Source organism: Rhinolophus ferrumequinum, chromosome 10 (genome assembly GCF_004115265.2).
Source record: "Rhinolophus ferrumequinum isolate MPI-CBG mRhiFer1 chromosome 10, mRhiFer1_v1.p, whole genome shotgun sequence".
NCBI lineage: Eukaryota > Metazoa > Chordata > Mammalia > Chiroptera > Rhinolophidae > Rhinolophus > Rhinolophus ferrumequinum.
The window spans coordinates 37602763-37630107 of NC_046293.1; the positions used below are offsets into that span (position 1 = coordinate 37602763).

The 27345-nt window shown below is 37.0% G+C and overlaps 1 protein-coding gene across 2 annotated transcripts in view; it reads right to left on the reverse strand.

The window, feature by feature from the left end:
- Positions 1-27345, reverse strand: part of ITPR2 (inositol 1,4,5-trisphosphate receptor type 2) — a 435712-nt gene that overhangs the window by 257708 nt on the left and 150659 nt on the right. For both annotated transcript variants that reach the window (XM_033117018.1, XM_033117019.1), the window contains exons 22-26: positions 12018-12211; positions 8417-8546; positions 6265-6322; positions 4668-4833; positions 3389-3562 (exon numbers count right to left, since the gene is read on the reverse strand). In XM_033117018.1, the coding sequence (XP_032972909.1) occupies positions 3389-3562; positions 4668-4833; positions 6265-6322; positions 8417-8546; positions 12018-12211 (722 nt within the window). The remainder of the gene's footprint in view (positions 1-3388; positions 3563-4667; positions 4834-6264; positions 6323-8416; positions 8547-12017; positions 12212-27345) is intronic.

A 27345-nucleotide genomic window follows, 5' to 3' on the forward strand; every position in this document is an offset into this window, starting at 1 on the left:
GTACCTTTTAACTCTGAGATTTCATAATTCCATATCTACCATAAACAGCACAATACGTTGCACATAGAAACCAATAATAACTACAACAAGTATTCATTGACTGCTGACTATGGTTTGCTAACCTACATCCTTTTTTTGTTCTTCCTTGCTAGCAGATTCCGGTTTTGTTCTGCCACCTATCCTTCCCCTATGTAACACAAGGGAAAGGTATCCTAGCTTGAGGGGCATCTTTTATTTAGTCTAAGCTAATCTTACAGTCCATTGCTTTAGAGGTAAACATGTGACCCTGCTTTGGCCAAGGAGATGAGAGGTAAAATCTACTGAGGGATACTTGGAAGTGGTTTTCTTGCTCCTCAACAGGAGACCCAGAAAGGCATAAATATTCTTTCTCGGTGGCGTTGTGCAGAGGTGCCTGTCTAGGGCGTTGCTGCTGTGATGCAGCCATAAGAAAGATCACTGAGACAATTAATTAAAGCTGGAGCCTGACTTCTCTACTAGTTGGTAAATAATAGGTCACCTGTTGATTCTATTTTCTCATTGAAGTCATATTATGTGACATGTGCGTACAGTTTTGCTCATTAGACCATCAAAGCAGTCCTATGGCTAAGTACCATTATTATATCCATTAAATAGACAATAAAGATAAAATTTAGAGAATCAAAAGAAGTTGCCCAAAGCCACACATACGGCAAATTCTAGGGTGCCTGACTCCTAAATCCATGCTCTTAATACCCTACCATTCAAGGCCATTTTCCTGTGGCTGTGAGTGCTAAACAAACAAAACACACACCAATCCCAACAGATAGGAGTGTTCCATTATCTAGTCATATGCTTTTAAGATGTGAGTCAGTGGTGATGACAGCAGCAGTCTTGTCAGTAGCCAAAGCAGCTTCTGGACATCCAAATCGTAGCTATGATTATTTGGTTTGTCTATTGAAATCAATAGTCCGGTAGCAGCTGTACTATTCCACACTTTCCAAAATTTTAATTCCTTGTATTAAATCACTTCCTGCTTGAAGTACCTAAAATTATTACCATTTCCTGAACTGATAAATCCTGAACTAAACAAATAAATAGATTCCAGCTTCACTGACTTATATTCATCTGAATTCCCTAGAAAAGTGGTTTTACAACCCACATGTAATGCAGTTTTAGCTTTAAGATATCCTCTATCAGATGACTTACTCATCTTCTTCACCACATCAATACTGTTTATTAAACTGCTAAGATGATGCCATGGATATATATTATGATACAGGGTCTTTCTCTACTTTTCCTCAGCGATTGGGAACTTAACCTGTAGACTAGTGATGAATATCCTTCATGGAACATCTCGTCTATAAACACAGGTGACTTTTTTTTGGCAAACTTTTACAAACAGCATAATGCATTTTCCTAAGCTTTAGAGCTATTTCCTAGTGTTTTTTTTTTTTAAAAAAAAGGATTATGTTCTGAAAGGGGAAGCAACGTTGTATTTATTCTCTAGATTCCGCATAAAATAAGGTACTTGAAAAGGGAAGAGATATTCTAACCTTGTGAAAGCATACAATATCTCTTAATATCTTTAAATATTATATCATAAAGTGCAATCTTACATTATAGAGCCTGGAACTCATCGTCAAAAATACCTAAATTAAAATCTCAGTTGAGTCACATAGAGCTGCTTGACTATGAGAAAATCGTTGGGTTCTCTGAGTTTCAGTTGATTCTTCCTTAGAAATGGGATCTCTATAACTATCTCCAAAGTTTGTTGTAACACTGAAGAGATACCATGTATAAAAATGTCTGCTATAAGAAGTTCGTTGTAACACTGGAGAGATACCATGTATAACAAAGTCTGCTATATAGGAAGTACTAAGTAAACCTTAAATGTTCTCTTATTTTCTTAAATATGCTATGAAAGCACTCTATTTCAACAACAAAAAATGCTAGTCGCAAGACCAATTTTTATGGAGCAGAAATTCTACATTCTACTAACTTGCCTTATGAAACCACAGAAAAAGTTCCTAGAAGATTAAGTCAAAAATTTTGTGCACATCAGTGGTAATTGGTCCCAAGACAGGTAGGAAGAAGTAACCCACCAGTTCAACTTCCTTTTGACACTTCTCTGCATTTTGGTGACTCTATCGTGCAGTCTGTCATCACCCTTCACTACAACAGATTTGGTTTATTTCAACAAACAGAAAAGTGGGGTTAGGGAACCCCTTTAAATAGTTTAAATTCCTACAGATTAAAAAACAACTAAATAAAACACTAGACAGGCATTTAAGGAACTTAATATACTAGCAATTATACACTGGCGTTGGTCTGCTTATCTAAGCATTACCATTAAAACAGTGCTTTAAAAAAAATGTAATGGTAATTTGGTATTTAGTGAAATGCGAGAACACCCACTAGGTAACCCACTGAAAACTACCATACAGAAGAAGACTTATGATCATCATCTTACTGTTCTTTATCTCAGACACAGATTTTTGGTATTTTCATGTTGGCAATGAACCATACTTCCCTTCCATTTAAATATTTTTACATATGTTATAAGGATATATAACAATGAAAGGAATGATTTACAGATTGCAATAAACAGCTACAGTGAATGGTGACAACAAAAATTCACCTCTTTCTACAGGTCTAGGTTTAGGATCCATTTCTTTTACTCCATCTCATTCCCTCATTATTGCCCTGATTCCAGGATTTAGTGGAAAAGAGAAAGAGTGAAAAAGTAGGCACATTATGTTAAGTGAAATAAGTCAGACAGAGAAAGATAAGTACCATATGATCTCACTTATTCGCGGAATCTAAAGAAAAGAATAAGTGAATGAACTAATCAGAAACAGTTTTGGAGACAAAGGAAAAACTGAGGGTTGCTAGATGGGCGGGAGGGGTGGGGGGTGGGGGAGGGTGAGGGGATTGGAGGGCAGTCGGTGACCACAGGATGGCCATGGGTTTGAAAATTAATCTGGGGAACGTAATTTGGTGGTTACCAGAGGGTAAGGGGGTTGGGGGGTGGGGGATGAGGGTGAGGAGGATCAAATGTATGGTGATGGAAGGGGAGCTGACTCTGGGTGGTGAACACACAGTGTGATTTATGGATGATGTGATACAGAATTGCACACCTGAAATCTATGTAATTTTACTAACAATTGTCACCCCAATAAATTTAAAAAATAAAATTAAAAAAAAAATGTAGGCAGATGAGGTAAGAAGTGGTAGCAATTGACAAGAATTAGCCTAAGTACAGGTTTATGGAGTTAATTGACTTGGCAAATGAAAATTGTATGCTCTGTTACTCAGAACAAAATTTTTCTTTATAAACAATTTTGACTGTAGGGTATATGATTTAAAAGATATTGCCTGAATTATTTCAAAATAGATACTGAAAACGAACCTCAATTGGTTCTTCACCACCTTTTACTTGATTTTCACCCATTTCTCCATTCTCATAGCTGCTGCTCTTCTCAACCCATAACTCGGATTTCTCTACAGTCAGTCGAAGCTGGTCGAGATCTGCCTTTATTTGCTTGTAATTGTCTACGTCTTGATTGGACACCAGCAATTGCACCTGGAAGAAGAATTTCAACCTTTACTTTACTTATCGACTTCCTTCATTCCTATTTCATTGATGTCTAAAATGCCAAGTCTTTTAACATATTTGTCTTTCAAGTGAAGTTTAATATCTCTAGAGTATTTATGGATATTTTAGATATATATTTACCATGAAAACTTACCTGGAAGTATCTGTGAAGTGTACCCAATACATTCACATGTATTCATAGAAAAAATTATATGTATATATGTATACATATGTGCATATATGTGTGTATATATATATATATATATATATATATAGTAAGCCCTAGCAAAGCTTTTCAAAGTGCTAAAGAATTATTCAAAATAAAAAATAACCTAATTCTAATTTCAATGCTAAAGTTAATTTTTCTGAGACTCTGTTTTAAAAGAGGTAGAAACATAAAAATAAGTGGAAAAAAATACTGGTAGAGTCTAAACCTCCTGATATCAACTTTTATTTTATCATAATATATAAGTATTATAAGACATACAAAATATATATGCATAATTATATATCTATATAATTACTCTTTTATTTCATATTTTAACATATTCTTGTAAAACTTCCTAATGAAGATCAATGCTCTATTAAATAAAACAAGTATTAATGAAACACATGTAAGTACTTCAATATTATTCATTAGTAGCCTCAAAATTGGTGTCATTCAAAGATGACAAAGAAAAAGATTAGATCCATAATACTCCCTTTCTTCTGGGTGCAAACATTTTTCAATCACAAAAATCATTTAGTTAGCAACTGCTAAAATACCCAAATTTGTAAATAAATTTGAGGTCAAAATAACTGCAGTGGCAACAAAATTCTTAATATGGTATTATCCACCCGTGCCTTCCTAAATCTTAGTGCCTGTCATTTTCATTAAAGATATTAACTGAAAATCACTTGTGGGGAACTCTTTCTGAAGTAGATCATTCATGTCTTGGCTTATGACAAGGCCGTATCTATCTTTAAAAATAGAAAGGCTCCCAGGAAAAACTGCACAGTCTCATTAACTCTGCAACCATGAAGTCAGGTTAGATGTTATAAACAATATTTTAGGAGCTTCTGCTATGGAACCATTGAGGGTACTCCATCTCACCTGTTTAAATGCCTGTAAAACTTCCGATCTCTGGCTGAAGTGCTTGAACAGAAGCTGCAGGGCTCCTGACAGCAAAGGAGGGTAGTCATGCATGATCAGATGAATGAGGACCCGTAAAAATGTCCTGCCTCCTTCATCATCAAGTTGTACTGGATTTTTCTCTTTTCTATAAAACCAAAAATAATTCTAAAACACTTTGCAGTTACATAAAATCTACTCCTAAGTAGTTAAAATTATGTATACGTTCTCAAAGTTATACCAATTTCCCCCAAAATTGGGAAGTAAAACTGAAGACATTTTTACTGGTTTTTTTTTTCCTCCTGCAACTGATGAAGAAACAAAGCACAAAGAAAAGTTTGTGTTTGCCCGTGAAAGCAGGTGTGATCAACTGACCCACTTTTTTCAAGACGGAGGAGATTTCCAGGATGGGGGATTTTCAAGTGCTTGCACTGGGAAAGTTACCAGGCAAACTGGGATGAGTTGGTCACCTAGGCACAGAAAACAGATAGGAACCTGAACCAATCCAAAAGCGTTTCTTGAGAAGACATCCGAGGCTGGATGTGCACCAAGGACTGATTTTTCTTAGAGCTGTAGAGACCTCTCCATGAGAAGTGGGGAGGGCTGGGGAAGAGCCCAGGTGCACACACACCACCATCACCAGAACAGCTCTGTGCGTTTCTTAGATTTGGTCTCTGAGCAAGACTGCTCTGGATTAAAGGTCCACTTATTTTAAGGTGAAAGTCATACACTGGTTTATTCTCTCTTCCCAGGAATAATGAAACCATTTAATAGGAAAACACAACAATAACAACAAAAACTGGCAAAACAGTATAAAAACAAAGTAAACCCAATGTTCACTAGAGATAAAAATCCTTTTTGGTTCCTTTGATTCTTCATTCTCGTTTGTCTTTCTAACCAAAGAAAATGCAACAAACGCCTTAGTGTAATATATAAATTTGCTTAGGTTCTCATGAAAAATTTGTAGTAAGATGCTAGCTCAATAATTTGTAGCCTAGAAGTTTTCCTTTTTTCACTTTCCTTTTTGACTGCTATTAGTTTCATTTATGAAAAAGACAGACACACTAAAAAACAATAAATGGCAGGTCCCCTGATCGCAAAGGAGGGCAGTCATGTCAGACACATTTCATTTTCTTTAATCATGGATATTTCCAATTGGCAGAAAATATCTTTATTTCTCACATATAAAGTTAATGATGATGTTGAAAGAAGTAACATTCTTGCCTCAAATTTCTCAGATTCAGGGAAGCAATGTTTTGCCAGATGCAGCAATATTTTTACCAGGGGAGTTAAAGGACATTCGTGTGCTGTCATTAGTTGAGGAAAGAAAAGCAAAGAATTCATGGAAAAGTTCACTACACTGATCTCATCTCTCATCTTTATTTTTAACCTGACCTAAAGAAAAGCTATGCTTTCTCTTCTGCAGTAAATTAGCAGCTTCATTTCTGGCAGAAATTATGTTGGCAACAATAAAGGATCTAGTATTAAATAGATATAGGTAGGTGAACAATAATGAAGCATCAATAAAATTCTAAATAAAACCTAATCACAAGATAAAGATACACAAATGTTACTATACCTTCCAGCAAACATAGTTTCTGCCTGAGCTGCAATTTCATCTATATCAGGAACAATAGCTGCAAAGATAAATGGCAAAATCTCTTCTTTATCTTTTTGTAATTAGGAGTCACAATATGTATATTAATATTAGTGTACTTAAAACTATTTTGTCTCATTTTCTTAATTTCTGCCAAAAGTCAATTAAGAGTTTAAAAAGTCACAGTATATTAATAGTTCCACCTTACATTTCAATATTTTAAATTGAATGTTACATTTTTAAATATATATTGCTATAGTCAAACATACTTAAAAAGATCAAAAACCACCATTTACAAAGTTGTGTGTGTGTATATATATACACACATATGCATCAACTATACACACACACACACACACACACACACACTTACATATATACATACACATAATTTAAATGGATTATGACATGGAAGCATAATGTTTTCTGAAGATTCAAAATATACCCATAATGAATTTTGTCACTATGTGATAGTTCAAAACAACATGGTCTTTTTACCTAAGCTTCTCAAATTCCATTCCTTCTCCTTGTGGGACATGGTGCTTAAAAATTGTGTTTGTGTGTGTGTGTGTGTGTGTGTGTGTGTGTGTGTGTGTGTGTATACCAGTCATGATTCCTCATCCAGTCCCACCATTAACATTTCACAGATATCTTTATTAAGATAACATGTTTAAATGATAAGTAGACAATTTATTTCTCAGATCCAAAGTATAGAAAGAAAACAGGACAAGATATAAAAAGAGAAAAATAATTCTCCCCAGAAAGCGCTCTCTTACAGATATAACCAATGCAAGAGATCAGCTAAACTAGAGAACTGGTTTTTGGGGGGTGCCCCTAGATTTTCCCTCCTATACTTTACTGACACTTAGAGCTCCTGTTTCCAGAAGTCTGGCTTCTGAGAGCCAATAATTTTTAAATGCTACTGTCAATGCAACTGCCAGCAAGACTTTCTGGTTCTGCCATATCGTTCCTGGAAATAGCCCTTTGGGGCTCTACACTTCTGGGAAGCATGAAAACAACACTGTTGCAAATGTGCCAGGAGTGACTTCCCACTTAGGCAAGCTTAACTCTGTAGAGGCACATTGCCTTTTGGAGGCATTAAGGAGTTGGTTAGGGGGACATTTGGCCTAGCATTTATTTTACCTACATACTTAAAAATCCCTGAATCATTCCTGTCAAATTGGTTGACGGACAAAAGAAGAGGAGGGGTCCTGACGCTGGCACAGTGGTTGTGGTTAGAAGAAAGTTTCCTATCTGTGTACAAATGCTACCCCCAAAAAAAGAATTCTGTTAACTGGCTAAATCTTTCATTCAACATAGTGCTCAGCCTGCCGTGACTGGCCTGGTCTATCCAGAAGAATGGTAAGTTAGTATTTCTTAGATTTCATGAGGTACTTTCTGTCGTCACAGAATTTTTACATTTTTATGCTCTTTCATCATTATGCTGTTACACTCAGAAATAAGTTGGTATTATTCTTATACTTTTTAAATGTGAAAAATTGAAACATAGTACCCATTTACAACCATGTAAAATAAAAAGAACAACACACACACAGACACGAAAACCAACAGCCACATTTACATGTTTAGGCCTTTGGGAAACTTCATGTCTTTATTCAAGAGCTGGGCAAAGGCTTCCTACAAAACACCTTTCCTCTCAATGGCTTATTTCACATTGCTCTTTGATCCAGGCCAAAAAAAAAAAAAAATTCTCCTTGGATTTTCACCAAATAGCATAATGCTGAAAAGATTCAGACTCTGAAGTTGAAGAGACTCCAGAGGGAATCCCTGCTCCACTACTTTCATGAACTTAGCAAGTAACTTAACCCCTCCAACCTTCGTTTTCTTATCTGTAAAATGGCACAACAAATAGTACCTCCACCTCGCAGAGTTCTGAAGAGCATAAAAGAAACTGTATTCAAAGGACTTAGCACCAAATAACCCCAATGATCCTCCCTTACCAATCTAGGAAAGTTATTTAACATTCTGTTTCAGTCCCTTCATGTCATTGGTGGAGAATATTTTCACATTTTTGTTTCATAGACATACCACTGTGTTTTCTAATATGAAAGGTACTTTCAAGTTTCTCAGGAAAACAAAATTCGAACAATAAATGTTGTCACAGAGGAGATACCTGATGGTAGTAATGTATCTGGAGAGCCATTTGCAGATGTTTCAGCATTCTCGTTGTTGTCTCCGAATTCCTTCTTATATATTGACAGCATATATGAGATCCGATAATCTAGTCTGACACTCAGGATAAACTACAAGAAATATTAAAAACAACACAATTTTCTTTTATTAGCATAGTGTTTAGAAATATAATTCATTATACGACACCAAGAACAACATAACTATCAACATTTATTGGTAAACACTTAACACTTCAGTTGTATACATGTCCATCATCTGTAAGACTAAAAACAAGTGACATGTTTCCATTAATCACTGTCAGTAAAATCCAAAAGCAGTTTTGGAAAGAAGGAAATTTGACTTTCTATGATTACTCTCTGAATATTCCAGGTAGACGTAGCCTATGGGTCTAGATGGAGAGTTAATGATGATAGAATTTCACAGGACTTTGCAGAGTGTCCATTGGCTCTGGAAGGAGAATGCTGGAGCTCTGGTCCTCATTCATGCACAGGAAGGCTGAAATTTCAGCTACAGTAGTGTAGATCCTGGCTATACCACAGTCAGTGCCAGACCAAGGCTACAAAAGGGCAGCTGAAGTAACGGCACCCTCACATACCAAGGCTGTGCCTCATTCGTGCTTGTTTTTCCTTGGGTTTGTGCTGTTGTCCTTCTTCTCCTTAACGATACATTGACAGGAAGGAAATGTCAACCTGGTTCCTGTCTGCGCTCGGCACTATGAAGAATGCAAACACTCGAAGCCCACTGCTCTCAAGAAGCCAGTGGTGGAGTTGGGAAAACAAAATACAGCCTTGTTCCCATAATTAGGAAAGTATCGAGGGCTAAATCATGTGGTACAGAATACAGTGGCGATCAGAGAAGGAAACAGTATGTACTATCGATTTCTGAGTCCAGAAGGGAAACAATAGAGTAGTAGTTTCACCCCGGGTTACCTCCCCCACCCACAGTGTGCCTAGACGATGACCTTTTGCCCCAGCAAAATTATTAGTACCCCCTACACTCTCACAAGTCTCCTTTAGACAGTAAACAGTGGTCACGCAAGCTTTAGAAAACTTGGTATTTTTTTGCTACCATCTAACCTTCTCTCTCTGTCACTCTTGTATCACACTCCTCCCTCTTTTCCTCCTCCTGCCCCCTTTCATTCTCTCTCACACTTCTCTGTCCAACAGCACATGACGGAATGCTTGCAGTTTCTCTCTTGCCTCCCCACATTTGTTCACAGTGTCCACGTTGTATCTTGAACATTCTTCTCCTTCACACAATACTAACCAGCTTTTGAGATACCTCCAAGATCTAGTTTAAATCCCCTTTTTAATGAAGCTTTCTTTGGTTCCCCAGTCCAATTCCGTTTTTTTCTCCTTTCTGCTCACCCAGCATCTGATTTATAATTATAGGTCCAAAGTTGAATCTCAATCTCTCTCCCCTCTTTATGCTCCTTACGGGAAGTAAACATGCTCCATGTCAGCTATGTTAAGTTCAACAAACTTTTTAAGCCAGGTACTGAGGAAGGTACCAAGGGCACAAAAAAGGTTCCAAGGATATAAGACCTACCTTTGAAGAGCATATAATCGAGAGGGAAAAACAGATACCAAAGAGCCTCTTATTTGCATGTAATGAGCACTGCAACACATACCGTTAGAACTAATTCTAGCTAATAAGGGGATTTTCAAAGCAGAAGACAGATCATGTGAAAAGAGGCCTGAGAAAGGACCAGTAGATTTGGTAGTTTTGAGAAGGGTGGGAGCAGAAGCTACACTGCAAACGCTTAAAACATAAGGGTTATTTTTAAAACCCATGTAAAGAACAAATTAATAAAACATGAATGAAACACATTAAATTTTAGTTAAAGTTTAGTACTCATAGAATTGTATTTTATAAATATAACCAAAATAAAAATGTTCATCCTCTAAAATAATTAATTATGGGGAAAAAAATCAATGGATGGTGTAAAGAAAGGGGGAAAGAGAAGAATGAAAACAAAGGCAGGGGAAGAGTATCGTGAGAGGGCCAGATATAGGTAGAGGGAGAGAATGAGGGAGAAATGAAAAAAGGGAAAAAACAGAGATAGGCAAAGTGATGGAGAAAAGAGAGGAAGACTCTGAGCGAGGAGGAAGAACCAGCAGAGAGCAGGGAACTTGCATGAGGAACGTGGCTACAAAGACATTCTTGAAGAGATGTTCTAAGAAGAGCAGCACCCAGGCACACAGACAGCGAATCAGATCAGACACCGAGACACATAAAACAGGGTGGGAACAGAGGTTAAACAAGAAATGCACAGCGCCCAAAGGAGGCAGCAAAACTGAGTCAGGCCTAAGCTCCCCTGCCATAGTCTCTCCATCTCATCAGTTTTCAGCTGTTAGAGATTATGTGTTAAATGCTGCTTCTTCTGTAACTGTGGACTAAAAAGACGCCACATAGTTTAGAGGTTGTCCCATGAGCAGGAAGATGTTGAGCTGTGGGCTCTTAGGTCCACAGGCGGGGGGATCACCACCTTTCTCAGTTTAAGAAGAGGAAGACTATGGGATTTTCAGGGTCACGCAAAATGTTGGGAGGCCTGCCAATATTGCTCAGGATTCAGCCTTTGGAATTCCTGGAGGAACTGTAAAACCTTTTATGATTATAAATCTAATTATTTCACATACAAATGTACAGGCCCTTCCTGGACTGCTAACCCACTTCTGGTAGCTCAGTCTACTTTAAATTATGATGAAAGACAGTAACCTGTATCCAGAATCTTAATACAGCCTTGGCAACTCCAGGCTCCATTCTCCAATTCTGGAATGACTGCTGTATATATAATTTAAGTACCAAAAAACAACTTTTCAATTTTTTTTTAAATGCTAGGAATTCATAGTAGAGTAATGGAAGATTTATTCACTAAACCAGTGGACATGAAATAATAATTTACCTCCTTTAAATTCATAGAGCTACATATTAGACTAGGTTAATTTATACATATTACATATATGTATAAATTTTATATATATACACATATACATATGTGTGTGTGTGTGTATATATATATACACATATATATGTGTGTGTATATACATAATATTCCTAACCTCTTGGAAACAAAAATATAAAGAGAGATAGTCACTTGTATAAAATACTAAAACTAATTAAAATCAAGTATTAACATTTTTGTTAATAATAAAAATTTGAGCTTCTTGCTACAATGATAAATCTAAATACACGGAATCGTATGTCCACTTGAATTAAAAATAGAAAAAGGGTTGGAACTCAATCATTAACTTTGCCAGTTCTGAAATCCTTCTTCAATGAAGGTCAAAGGAAACAAGAAAATACATGTAGAAGAGGTCTTGTCAACCTCAAAGCACTCCACAATTGTTAGATCTCATCATGAGCATATTTAGTGGGCACGAACAAATGTAATTACTATATTATACTAAATAGTATCAGTGTGAGATTTCTTACCAGGCTCAGCATTAACTTAAAAGAAATAAAATTAGCTCAATAGCACTTCAGAGTATTTACACGGCGATTTGGAGCACAAAGTTTAAGAAGTTAAACCAATCAATACGATTCGGTATTTGTCGCTGAGCTTTCGCTACGCCACGTACCTGTAAGATCTCAATAATCTTCAGCTTGGTGTCCATCACGGTCACGTCCTCAGGCTCGACAGGGCCCCCTTGCTTGCTGGGGTGCATGCTGGGCTGAACGTCGGGCGCACTCATGGGGAAGATGGAGCCTCTGCTGAGCACCATCTGCGTCATCATCTCTCCCACCCCATGGATGGTTCTCATGACATTGTTTCCTGGCACGAGAAACACCCCTCAGTCAACACACACAACACCTGGAGAAACAACTGTCACATCCAGGTGGTCACCAGCAGACTGAACATGTGACAGGGAAAGTACTCAGGACAGAACAGGGCATCATCAGCACTGCTCTCGCTCTTTCCTGGCGGATGAAGTTACAATACTGCAGATATCTAGAGGATGTATTATAGAATTGTACACGTGAAACCTGCAGAATTTTACTAACCAATGTCACCCCAACACATTTAATAAATACATAAAAAACCATTTTAAAAAAGATACTGCAGACACCTTTCAAAATGATAAATGTTAAAATTGAAAGTTTGCTCTTCTCGGAAAATGCTTTGAAATGATGCACCAAGAGTGAACTGTTGAAAACGCAAAGGACTTCCAAATCAGGTCCTTCTAGAACATAGTAACTCCTCCCAACTAATACGCTAGTAGTACAATAATGTGGAAGAAAGGTCATTAATGTCTATTATCAAGTGAGTTGTGAGGATACAAAGATTACATGAAACCATTTAAATGGTGATAAGTGTCCTAATCCCACCCTTGAACCAAGGACTTTTTAGCTTTGTTTTCATACTGCTTATAAAAAGATCTTATGGAGGAAGATTGTTCCAACTTCATTTTAAGAAAAAGTCTCATCTGGGGAAGAAGCATGTATTAGCCAATATACTTCACATTCCTTCATCCAATTTGAATAGAAAATCATCACTCAAAATCCAAAAACAGGCAATTATGTTTGAGGTAATTACAGAAACAAATTAGTGACAAACATAATCATTTTCAATGAGGATCACGCCCCTTCTGCATCTTCTTCTGAATTTGGCTTCTCATTCATTTGTCCTCCAATAAAACTGCATATGCAATCATTCCTTACACTCACCACAAGTAACTATAGGAAAGAATCCTCCTGACACTGCTATAATTTGCATTCTCCAGCCCAACTGTTGTTTCTCACTTCTAAATTCCTACAACAAGCAACAGGGATTCCAAACAACAATTGTCTATGTTCCTTTCAGAACAGTGGTCTTTGCTTCATGGGTGTTCGTGGAGCTCTGCCTCAAGCAAAGGCCTGAGAATCAGGCCAAGAATTTTCCTTTCCCTAAGTGTTTCGGGGTGAAACCAAGATAAAGGGAAATGGAAATAAGATGCGATGGGATAAAACTCTCAGCTCTAAGTGAAGAATATACACTGTGGGAATACCTACAGGATCGAAAGGCAAACAAATAAAGAAAAGGAAAATCTTCAAAAGATGACTCAAAAGAATCTTGATGATCAGACCATATTTACAATCGAGCCACTGGTAACCACCATTATTTGGACATTGTGAAAGGTAAAATACCTTTTAAAATTCATTATCTTATCCATACAGAAAATTAGTATATATAAAAGAGAGTGGGGCTCAAATAGCACATTTTTGAGTAGGCAATGAAATAACACTTTTTTCTAGACTGGCATCTTCCAGGCAGCAATTAACTTGGGTTTTCATTCTGAGAGTCTGAGACCTTTTATTACAGTGCTGCTTGCATAAGCCAAGAAAAGGGGAGTGGGGCTGGGGACAAGAAAATAAATATATGGAAGGTAATCTCCAAGTTAGGGTAAGGTTGACACAAAGGATTTTAGACAGCCCCATTTTTATCAGATAACCTTGAGACAGATGCTTTCTTGTCTGTGGTTCTCAAAGAAACATAAAAATTGAGTATTTCTCAATACCCCCCACTGATTGCTACATGAACTGCCGGGATGCACATCTGGTTGGTGGTAATGGTTTGGGGTCATCAATGTTCAACCAATGCATTTATCAGAGTCTTCATTCGAGTATGTATATGTGTTCGCTTCCAACAGATGCTTTCTCACCACAAACAGAGAACAGGCCCCTTTGTTATTCTTACCCCTGATTCACACAGAAATCCTTGGCACCCACAGTGTCTGCATCTTATTTAGATTTGCATGGAAAATAATCATTAAATCCAAATGATTATTACATGGAAAGTTAGCCCAGACAGACAATTCTTTCCCTCAAATATAGATCCTGTCACCAAAAAATTAAAATCTAGAGGCCAGAGCCATATAATAATATGTAACACATGTTGTCAATGAAATGGGAGGGTTCATTCCAGTTGTACCACATCCTTAGATGCCTGTGGAACGTGGTTGCCACAAAACTCTCCTAACATCTCCATGTATGGCCAACTCAGAGGTCTCAAGTTAAAAGATGCTATATTTTTCTGGAGTTGTGTGCTGGTGGTGAGAAGGACTTAAATTGTGATCTATTACAGCTTGAAAAACATAAGTCAAACGCCACATAAATCAAAGACATGCAAAGACTCTGATGTCCAATTTTCCACAGAAACATTTCTAGTTCTAGACAGTTAAGTCAGAGGTGATCAGTCCTCAACATTGCAAAAGAAGAATCCTTACCACTTCTCAACCATAATTAGTTAACTACTAAAAAGTTTCTAGTGAGAAGGCTACCATATTATAATATAAATCTTCAGGACACATTAAACCCTAGAAATTCAGCTTTTCTATGTCTTTTATATTAACCCAGAAGCCCGAATTTAGATTATCTATAAAGTGTATTGAGATAGTTGGAAAAAAATGGGAGTCATCTTTGTTAAGTAAAATAAGAAGGAAGGAATTGCTTAGAAACAAAAGCAGATGGAATTTTCAGGTTTTTTCATTACAGGATTATACAGATATTTTAACTAATCTAAACCCCCTCATGAGAAAATCCCAAAAGTAAGACAGGTATAGAAAATGCATACTAGGAATGGTGACTGGGGATGGATTGAGAATACACTGCTTTGTCTCTTTGATGATTCCACTGAGCCACATTTCCATTACCAATTTCAGAGACGCGGGAAGCAATAAGGAATTCACATAACATTAAAGCTGTACTAACCATAATTTAATTTTTCTCTGTTCAAAAGTCATTTTATTATTGGTGATCACTATTGGATCCAACAATCATTAACAGTTATATGGATTTATAGAAGATGTAAGAGATTTAACAGAACCTTACTTGATTTAAATTTATTCGTACCTTAAGCCCATTGATGTCTTGTTTTATTTAAAATCATCTTTATCTGTTATCTCTTTCTATTAGAAATACTTTTCTCCTATGAGCACATATGAATAAAAAGGATAATTTGAATTTTCCAGTTGCTTACAATTCATATAAACAGACCACCATCTGAGCATTTATAAGCGATAATAGACATATCTGTTTAGAAGAATTGTTAATAATTGCTCACAGCAATGTACTTGTTCTGTGACTACTAAAGTCAGCTCAATGTTTTATAGTAATAGAAGCCAAAAAAATGAATACTCCAAAAACCATTCTTATTTCCCTGAAACATATTTTTACAGATGGATTTGAATAAATCCATCTGCTGTTATAATAATTCATGTGAAACAGAATGACGTTAAACCATAAAGATATGATTCTAGAAGTCTTCCTACTTCCCATCCTTGCTCAGCAGCTCCTTATAAACCTCTGCTTGCTGGGAAACGCCTACACTCCAGAACTAGAGCAGTTTTCAATTCCGAACATTCTCTAGAGCAGTGCTTCCTCCCAGTGGTTAAGGGTCAGGGTTATAAAAGGACATTTCTGTGTGCAAAGAAAACAAAATCATCAGCCCAAGATAAAAGCCTTACTTAAGCTAAGCCGTGTAATATGTAACATGGTATGCACCTGAATTAAATGGAGGATCAAAATTTAACCCTAAGAAGACAATAGATAAGCAGCACTCCTAGTTCAAAGTTAGATCACAGGATTTTAGCAAGCGAGATATCCAGTCCACATCAGGGTTTTACTCCATGGGCTGGACCTGGAGGGAACTCGCTATTCCTTTGCCTGGAGTTCTCTTATCCAGATGGTCACCTGGCTTGCTCTCTCAATCCTTTCTGATTTCTGGTGCACTGTCATCTCCTCAGACTTTTTCTGGCCACCCTCCCTAAAGGATTGCAATCGCTCTGCATCCATGCGCCTGCTTTACATTTCAGTCGTAGCATTATCACTGCCACATATCATATTTTATATTTGTTTATGGGTTTGTTGTAGCCTCCCCCCCACACAAAACATAAGCTCCATGAAGAAAGCTACTTGGTTTAGTGCTCTATCTCTAACACCTGTCATACTGCCTGACACACTGTAGCCGTTCAATAAATGTTTGTTAGATTAAAGCACAAATAAAAAAGATTAGAGTAGCAAATGACTTGTTAAAAATGAGAATGACTTCTTTATGAGCCTTGTATAAAAAATTGGATATCATTACATGAAAGGTACTCTGTTTTTCCTCAAGATGAGTTTTTGCTTGCTTTCCTTTATACTTTCCTAAAATTTTCTAAATTTATTCAAAAAAATATAATCTCATGTTACTTTAAAACTTATTCATTAAAAAGAAAAAATAATAATAAAACATAACAATAGAGATAAGGGAAATCATGGAATCTGCCTTTATCAAGGGCACGTCCCATCCCATATACTTTGCTAGATCATATATACCAGTAACAGCAGGGCAAAGGGGTGGGGGAACCCACCCCACTTTCACAGCCAGAAAGTGCCAGAGCCTCAGATTCAGGTCAACAGCTGCCAATGTGCATCTTCCTCAAACCATGTTGCTTTCCTACGAGACCATCACCTTACACGTTTCCAAAGATTTCATACTAGAACTCAGAAAGCCTACCAAATGCAGAAAGAAAGTATTCTAATTAAAACTATATACTGCAAATATGGAATTACATTAATCATATAACACATCTGCACACGTTATTCTTTAGTGACCGTATCCAACCAGTTATTATATAATGGGCCACACATACTCATGACATTTTGTTTATATTCCACCATTTAATTTTAAGGACAGTCCTTGTTCAGAAACTATTAAGTAGCCAGAGCTCATCAGGCTCTGTACTAGAAACATTGGGGGTGGAAGGACATAAGAGAAATAGAAGAATTTACAATATGACTAAGAAAAAGAAAACATAAAATATTCCCCAAAAAGAAATTAAGAAAATACAAAACAGAGGAGACAGTAATAGCGTACCACAGGCAGCATACAAAATTGCTTAGGAAATTGTTTTTTTAATTGGGAAAATTATCTTAGGATAAGGAAAGTGGAGAGCAGCTTCACTGAAGAGATACAGTTCTGACCTGGGATTTGAATAGACTAAAGGTTTCAGATTAGAGCGATCTTTCTCAAAGTACTGCATCATCCAATGTTCAGAATCTTAATCCTAATAAAATATGTTCCAATTGCTTGTGAGAATAAAATTATATAGTATGTGCAAAAAAGTCATTCAGAATAAAAAGTACCATAGAATTAATAAGGTATCATTTCGAAATGAAAAGTGGAGAACATGTGTGTACTCTCACTATACTCTCACTACACCTCTGAAAAACAACCCTTTTCAATTTCAGTATGTTCTATTACAGGGTCACCACCTTCCGAATGAACATGTGGTTTCCTCACATAATCAGAGCTCATAAGCTCTTACACTATGGCATGAATAACACAACATTGCCTCTAAAAGGAAGAGTCCTTCAGAGGAGTGGTTTATAAAGAGTAGACAGTGGACAAAGTAGATAATATGACACTTAATTTTCTTCATTCTAAGTAAACTCTCATTGAATACATTGTGTGGAGAACCCATTTAAAGATTCCAACTTCCCTAGAGCTTGGAAACAGAACAAAGCAAAACCTATTGAAAACATGTTACTAAAATATAGTAACGTTATTATCCATCTTTTTCTGAATATCAAGTAGACTGCTTAGAAGAAAATTATTTCCCATCCTACACCCTAAAGAAGTGTTATTCAAAGGGTAAATTGAAAAAGCAATTCATACAAAACAGTGGTTGAGTTCTACATCTTATTTTGGATTTCATCACTGTCAAATACTGACAAAGTCATTGCAATATTCCAAACCTCAAGATTTTAACTTGCAAAACTGATCTTTAGTTCTTAACAGTTACTAATCCAAGCAATAAATGAATTTGCATAGTAAATGAATTTTATAATTGAGACATAATTTAAATACAATGAAATGCACAGATCTTTAATGAAAAGTTTCAGCAGTTTTGACAAGGAAAGGCATTTACCCATATCAACCACGTCATCCAGATAGCGAGCCTTTCCATTATCCCAGAAAGTGCGTTTCTGTCCTTTCCTAGTTAATCCCCTTTACATTACAAAATCTTTAGAAGTACATATGCTCAATAATGCACAGTTCCATAGATATGATTTGAGTTCAATGATTATAGCCAAAGACTACTAGGAAATCAATCATTATAAAGTACAGAAGGGCCTCTAGTTCCTTGCTGCTCTGTTGTTGCCTCAACCAGATAAATATTTTTGTCAGTGACAGGTGAAGTAGCATGTTTCTCAAATGCAGATATAACAGGAAACAAGGAAGGATGACTACTACAGTGACTGAGCCATCAAATCCCAAAAGTACATCAACAGGTTGAAAACTAATGGGTTCAATACAACAAGGTAAAATCAAAATATAAAATGCCCTGCACTTAGGTTTAAATAAAACCAACTAAGTATATGGTGGGGGAATATGATGTAACAGAGGACAAATTAGAACTTAGTTGTGTTCAAGTTCAGTAGGAATCAATACTACATTGTCATTACCAAAAATACTCATTTTCACCTAGACTGCATTACAAAAGTAAAGCATTTGGATTGAGTGAGAAAATAACCATCCGTGCCTCTGTGCTGGTCAAATCAATGATCAATGATATTTGCATCATAAGAGGATCCGTTAAAGGAACTGCAGATGACTACACAGAGTGGAGGAGACACTCAGCTAACGAGCTCGCCATTTTCACACACAGAGAACTGACATGTGGAAGTCATGTTAGATGTCAGTGTGGCTCCAGGGAACAAAAGTAAGGCTGCTTGTTGGAAGTCAGAGGGAGGTATATTTCAGGTAACCTAACAAAAGAGAACTAATAATTGGAGCTGTTAAAAATAAAAAAGACCGTTTGCAGCAATAAAACCTTGGTGACTCAGGTGTTCGCATATATTTAAATTTATTGACTAGGTAACCATTTGTAATGGGTGCTATATGAAGATCTGAAGTTCATATATTGGGTAGTTTTCTACAATCCTTTTATACGCTAACCTTCTATAAACCTATGTTGGGATTCCAACAGTGTACCTTATTGGAGGTCACTGTTGGGCTCTCTTGACCAGAAGCTGAGAGAACTGGGGAACCTGACCCAGTGTATTAACACCTTGAGGCATCAGAGTCCGAGGCTCAAAAAATATTTATAATTAGAGGAAACAACTGGAGTAGAGAGAAGGTGAGGACAACATGGTCCTCTTTAGTTATTCTCACTTTCTGCGAGGTCATCCCTAAGGATTGATTTTGTATTATTAACTCAATTTGGTAATATCAGTAACTCTTCCTGAGTGCCAGGAATCATTCATAGCACTCCTAGGTAACTCCAGAGGTTTCAGAGTCAATTTCTAGCTTAAAGAATAAGAATAAATTCTACACTAAACTTCACCCTCTGTATGGCTGATACCTTCAGGAAAAACCAAAACCCTAAATACTACATGACTATGCTGTTGTTTCTGACACATCCCACAGAAACTCAGACAAACCTAGAATTAGAATCTTCTGCCTCTACTGAGACAAATTACAAAGTATGACAAAAATAATTTTATATACTATAAAACTGCATGTGAGTACCCTCTGAACTACAAGGAAGTTATAGTCTCTTTGTGACTTAGTACAGTATATAAATTATGTATGCATCACATCCATTAAGTCCTTCTGAAATGTAACCTACAAAGTTAAAAAGAGAATATCTGAACCATATTACTCGGTTAAGATGATGCATCAGAGATCACTGAAAAGGTATAATATTAATCACTAAGTTTGTTAAAATAAAATTGCAGGAACAAAATAACAGGAAGTATTTTAATACGAACTGGCATTTGTCACGTTATCTCCAAATCACTGAAAGTTTGGAAAGCCAAACTAAGGGGTTCATACACAAATAAAGAAAAATAATCATATATTTGGAAAGTCAGTGTCTAGAAAATATTTGAATTATTCAAGTACATACATATTTATGTAAAACATGTAACATATACATTCCTAAAATGCATTTTACTCATTAGATACTTTTGAAAGCCAAGTATATATATAGAATAGTATATTAGGCATGGTTATACTAGACAAGTTAGCTATAGAACCAGAAATAAAATCTGTCTTCATAGTTTTTCTCCCCACTTTGCTCCCCTCAGTCAATAAATTTAAATCTTTATTATGGAATTATCAAGGTAGTAATTCTAAGAGTCATGGAGCCTTTTGCAAATCTACTAGGCAAAACAGACAAACATAATCACAAAATTAACAAAAGAAATGCATAAATATATATTTGGAATGTTAGGGTCTCTAAATATTTTGGTCCTTCAAATGCATGAGTAACTATATAAGGAATATCACTTACATATATTCGTGCTAATCATAAGTGAGTTATGGAAATCTGTATAAAATACAGAAGCAACGTGCAGAAAGGTGTCTAGGATAAAATCGTTCAGCATTACTGGGAAAACAGCAGACAGAGCTAGAGACATCTAACCAAATTATGAAGACCCCTGGGCACCAACTTAAGGAACTGGGTTATTTATTTCTAGAGATGGTGAGAGCTAGTAAAAGAGGTAGATTATGTGATTTGGAAGGATCACATTGGACTGTGGAAAAAGAGCTAAAAACAGATCAGGGGGACCAGTCAGAAATTGTACTGCAGGAATGAAGAGCAACATCCAGCTTCAAGAGATAGTCAGGTGGTAAAACTTTTAAGACTTGCCATTGAAATGAAACTTTGTTTCTGAGATGAGCCAGACAACCACTCCTGAAGGGGTGATTCTCGCTTTAAATTTTTTTTTTATTTTACCTGACCTATAAAATGATTTCAAGTTAAATCAAAAGTCTTTAGTAAGTACATGCTTACTGTTTTATACAAAACTTTCTTGGGAAACTTGGAAAAACTAGAAAACAGTCCCTGCAGAAAGAAAGTCATCTGTATAGAAAGCAGCATGATAAGAGTAGAAAGAACATCAACTGTAGGTCTGTAGGATATTTTTTTAAAGAAGGGAAGAAAACGAAAAATGAAAAATCTGAATTTGGAATTTGGCTCAGCAAGCTACAAGCTGTATGGTCTTCAGCAAAGTATTTAACCTCTCTAAGAGCCTATTTCCTGGGCAAAATAGTGACCATAAAACCTAACTTGCTGGAATGTGGTAAGGCTTATAGATAAAAATGTGCAAAAGATCTAGAAGTGTGCTGGGTGTTGAATATAAATCATAGATACCCATATATAGAAATGCTTTGCCAAATGGTTGGCCTGGCACATGGTACAAACTCAGTAGAAAGTAGACATACTACATAGTTATTCTCTACCTATTTTTATATATGCATTTGATTTTAAAAAGGAACATGAGCTAGTATACAGCATGTGTTTCAGACCCTCTTGATAGGCGTATACTCGTATATAGAGAAAATTAAGCCCAGAAAGGGAGATGGGAGAAAGTCCTTTTAGGTACCACTGATAAATAAGAGAAAACCTGACAGTTACACAGGCACTTTTTCTAAAACTTATAAAACTTTAAGAAGAAGAAAAAAGTGTAACAGATATTATACATTAAGACAGAAAGGACTTAGGGGTGCGGTCAGCACAGCACAAAGTTGGTGGGAGAACCAGATTCAGGTCAGCATGTTACAGCTTTCTTAACATCTGAAGAAGAGGATTCCAGAAAAGACTTGCTGCGTAAAGCAAGTTTCTGATGACAGTGATTCTGGGACATTTGGAAGTAGGTAGATTTTAGAATTTTTTTCATATCGAGAACTTTGTTATGATTTTAAATGTTTTCAAGTCATTTTATTTTTCTCCCTAGTCTCTATTTCCTATGAGATCTTAACCTTGACCTACAGTTTTTTCAGTCATGGTATTTTTCTGGAAGATACCTGTGATGGGTACTGTGGCGGCCCTGCCCAGATTCCCTTTCAAGAATGAAGGACTATTGCCTCAGTTGCTGCAAGTGCTACTTGGAGGACAGCCCTCAAATGTCAGCCCTCGATGGGGACTGATGAGTCTGAACAGAGCTCCCTTAAGCAAGGCCACACAGCCCTCCCAGGGCAGCCCTCCCAGGGCAGCCCACGGGGGGCATAGTGTCAAAGCTCCCTCACTCCAATGGGAGACAACTCTGGAAGGACATCCCCACTTGACACTTCCCAGAGGTTTCCACAAAGACTGCATCACAGCCCAGTTTCTCCATTCGCCCAGTCCTGCTTCTTTCACTTCCATTCCACTAGTGTTGATCCTAGGAGCTCTCCCTAGTAAACCTCCTTCATCCTAATCTCCATCTCAGTGTCTGCTTCCTGGAGAATACAACCTGCAGGAAGTAATACTAGAGCTGCTGGGAGATAGTTGTCATCGTTGCTATTTAAAAATCAGTGGAAGGACCTCAGGCATTATGAAAACATGCTCCCCTGATAAAATACACCAGTCCCCCCTTATCCACAATTTTGCTTGCCATTGTTTCAGTTACCCACAGTCAACTGAGGTCGACGTGGTCCAAAAATATTAAGTGGAAAATTCCAGAAATAAACACTTCATAAGTTTTAAACTGCACATTAGTCTAAGTAACATGATGAAATTTCTTGCCATCCCTCAGCGTCTCTCCATGTATCTCCCAAGCTGAGAATTATCCCTTTTGCCAGGATCTCCATGGTGTAGCCATCTTGGTTTTCAGACCAACTGTTGCAGTACTGCAAGGCATGTGTTCAAGTAACTCTTATTTAACTTTACAATGGCCCCAGGGTGCAAGACTAATGACGCTGGCAATTCAGATATGCCAAAAGAAGCTGTAAAGTGCTTCCTTTAGGTGAAAAGGTACATATATATAGGAAAAAATATAGTATATACAGGGTCTGATACTATCCATGGTTTTAACTATCCACCATCCGTTGGGGATCTTGGAACATATCCACAATGAATAAGTGGGGAATACTGTAAACACATAGAAGGGAGAAAAGAAAACCTATCACTGTGGATAGGCTTGCACACATGAACCTGCCTTTTCTTTGAGTCTAAAGCTTCCTTTACTGAAAGTACATGATTTGAACAGAAAGAAGGTATAAGGAAAAGGGAACAGCATTTGGGAAGTAGGCAGGTTTGAAGGCATCGCTGACAGCAGAGAAGAGGGAGAACAGGTAGAAGAAGAAGGCCCTCTAAAGGAGAACCCTGAGAGCTAGAATGGAGTTGGGAAAAACTAAGTCCAGAAATCAATAAAAGGGATTTTCAAATGATGAATGGCAATTATGATATCTTTCCACTGCAAGTAAACCTTGCTAACACTTCTGAGCACTGCAAATTCTACTGAACACTTAAATACTTTATTGGGACCTGGAAAAAGCTCAGTCAGATGAAAAATTAAAAGGAGGTGAAGGAACATTTCAGAGAGTCCTTAAATTTAAGCTACCTTGTACCTCCCTGCCCTTTGTTTACGGTCAGTGTATTAAACTTTGTTTCTACTCTACTCATCACCCTTCTCCACATACACCTTCCCAGAGTCTCACCTGGCACCTGGGAAGGCCTTTCTTGCTTGCCTACTTGTTGCTTGCTTTTTTTTATGACACACTTGATATTTTAAGTGAACTAAGGCTTTTGGTTTCAAGGGATTCTAGCTGGTGTCTTTACACAAGAGCAATCACAGCTATTAATCAGGAGATATGCTTTTTGGGTATTTGTTAAAAGAAATGTGTTTGCAGTGCACATTAAAAAGAACGCCATTCAGTGAGTGAATGAGCATTTACATATTCATCTTCCAAGAATCACAGTTTTAAACTGAGACTGTAAAGATCATACTAGACTCACCTCCTTATTTTATAAGGGAAGAAACGATATTCTGGAAGATTTTTTGTCTGCAAATAATTTCCTCCTTTCCCACCCAAATAACAATATTAAAAAATGTTTCTGCTCCTCCTCCCATCTCAATTTCCTTTCTCCTTTTTAATAGCGATTATGCTGCCAGAAAAAACATTTCAAGGTGGATCACGTGAAGTCCCTGCCAAGGCAAATAAATAAATAAATAAATGCACGTTAAGTTGAAGAAGCAGCTGGTTCTTTGCCAATAGATGGCGCGTTAGCATGCTTTTACTCTTCCCCACATCTCCTGGGGCACAGGGCACTCCTGGACATACATATACCAACCGCCCTCACCTCTTCCCTACCCTGGGTTGGGCCCACAGGGCTGTAGGTCACCCAGTGCAGCTCGAATCCTTTAAGGGCAAGAGGATAATTTCAGGCTGTCATGATTACCTGTACCTTCTGGTCTAAAAGCAAAGGCACTTCAGCTCCAAACCGGAAACCTCAAAGGAAAGGAAATCCTAAAAGTACATGGAATTCTCCATTGATTTTTTTTCTCAGTGATTTCCCATTTTCAATATTATAACACATATGCCAACAAAAGAGATTTGCTGGTGACCTCTTCATTGCAGGGTTTGATTGTGAAAACTCCCAAAATTTGGAGTTGTGAAAAAGCAAAATGATAGAAGATAAAAAGAAACGATCCAGTTCTTGTTTGAACTTTTTGTAGTTTTCTGATATATTGCCTTTTCACACACCATGAGTTCAAGGGTGAGGAGACAATCGTGAAAAGAAATCATAGTAGTGGCCTAAAAACCCTAACTAGGCTAAATGTTACTCAGTGGTTAAGACTCCATTGCTCCATGTTGGTGGGTCAAATTTGAACCCCAGTTCCATTCAAAAAACAAACAGATAAGTGGAAAGATATTGACAGGATTACTAAACAACAAATTAGGCCCAAATTAGATCCATTTCTAGATTGTGTCAAAGTCTATACTGTGTTCACATGAAGATGATAACTCTCACCAGAGTTAACATGTTATGTTGCTCCTCAGAAGGATGTGTAAGATTCACATTTGTCCCCAACTATTTAAATGACTCACTCGTAGAACAAACCACATATACCCACCCTGCTGCAAAAAGTGATCCTAATTAGTAGCAATATCAATCCTTGGACTTTGTATCCTTGAGCAAGCATAAAGAGAAACAAATGTATAATTTTTTTAAATGGAATACACTTTCAAAAACATATTGAAAACACCCAGTTTATCAGCCAGTGTATACATTTGCTTTTAACTTCTATACTTGGCAAAGAAGAGCACTGCTTGACATAATGCTTCAACCCAAATGATCAATTACACTGAATGGTGCCTGTGCATTTTAAAACACTGAGAGCAAATGATAGGTATTAGGCAAAGCAAATTAACTCAACAACATAGCCTGCTGAGAGTGAATACACTTTTTTGAAAACAACACTTCTTTTTTTTTTTTAAGCAAGGCATCAATGAAAGGCACTGCATTGATAGTGCTAGAGATGAGACTCTTCTATTTCACTGCAGTCAGGGCCAGGGCAGTGCCACTCCTTGTGTCTCCGCATGACCATACCTGGTTAATTTTCTGAACGAACCACCTCTAGGGCACAAAAACAAAAAGTTGCTTCTGAGCCTACCAATTTCTGCTGAGCGTGCCAACTAAAAGCAACCGTGATGGTGAGCAGTCACAGCCTGGGAGTTAGACTCACCCCCAACCAGCTCTACAATGAGGACAACTCGCAGGGACACCAAGGTGGGATGCACTGTACCCAAAGACCCACAAAAGAAAAAAATTCTGTAACTGCCACCTTCCAAGCCAGCCATCCCCATCGCCTTAAACACTAATCACTGACATCTAAACCTACAGGATTTCCCAGAAAAACAAACGAAGGCTGCTCGTGTACACCCTATTTAAGATAGGCACCGCCGAGGCCAGCACAAAATGGACCTCCGGAAACTGGAAGTCTTTTCCTTCTAGACACGCTTCTTCTTCTGTTCCCCTGGGTCTGGCCTGCCGAACACATTTCTCTGAAAGCCCAATCCTAACTGTGCTGGTGCAAACTGCGTAAGTGGAAAGTGGATCAGAAGGTTCTACTGCACAAAGATTGCCCAACACAGTATGAGAAAACTGTTGTCATTGCTTGAAGGAACTGGTTTGTCTAGCAACAATGCTTATAAAATGTACGTCCTTTTTTTGTGTGTGTTTTAAATGTGCTCTGCCAATGACTTCCAATTGAAAATAAAGTTTCATTAAAATAGAAAAATATAATCCAGATCATTTGAATATAAAACAGCCACGTTGACAATACACTGGGTGTTGTAATGTGATGACATTGCTGTGAGTTCCACAAGTTGTCCTTTAAAGGAACAGTTCTTTCTGTAATCTGGGATTTCCTCTCTGGCATCAATCTCCGTCTTACCTTGTACCACAGGAATTTTTCCCAGGCCTGACAATCCTGTCTCCGCATTGGGAGATTCCAGAAATGTGTTCTCTCTTGCTTCTGTCCTTAAGAATTTATCATCTAATATAACTTTCGTTAGGAATTTATAGTCTAGAGAACTCAGCTATGATGACACACCTCCTAGTAGAGCTGTACGATAATGCCTTAAGTCAGTGTCACCTTACATATAATAAATCATTTTCCGACTCAGCTAATTATTTAAGTTATTAACTTTTCTGTTTTGGAATACTTTCAAATTTATGGGAAGAGTTGCAAGAGTAGTACAAAGAATTCCTATAATATCTTCTTATTTATTAGATGCACAGATTTATTAGATTCACAAATTCTGCCACATTTGCATGTTCCCTCTCTCTCCTACATATATATATGTGTATATATATATATATATATATATATATATATATATAAAATACCTTTGCTGTAATATTTAATTCCAAACATTATGACCTTTAACCTTTAATTCTTCAGCATGTATTTGCTAAAAACAAGTACATTCTTTTACATAACCATAATACTATTAAAATTCAGGAAATCTAACTGATACAATACTACAACCTAATATACCATCCATATTCATATTTCACCAATGCCAATGTTTCTGTAGATAATATTTTCCTGATCCAAAATCACATATTATATTTAGTTGTCATGTTTTGTTAATTTCATTTTAATCTGAAAGTTTCTCAGCCTTTTTTTCATTTTTCATGACACTGACTTTTTTTTTTAAGTTGAAGC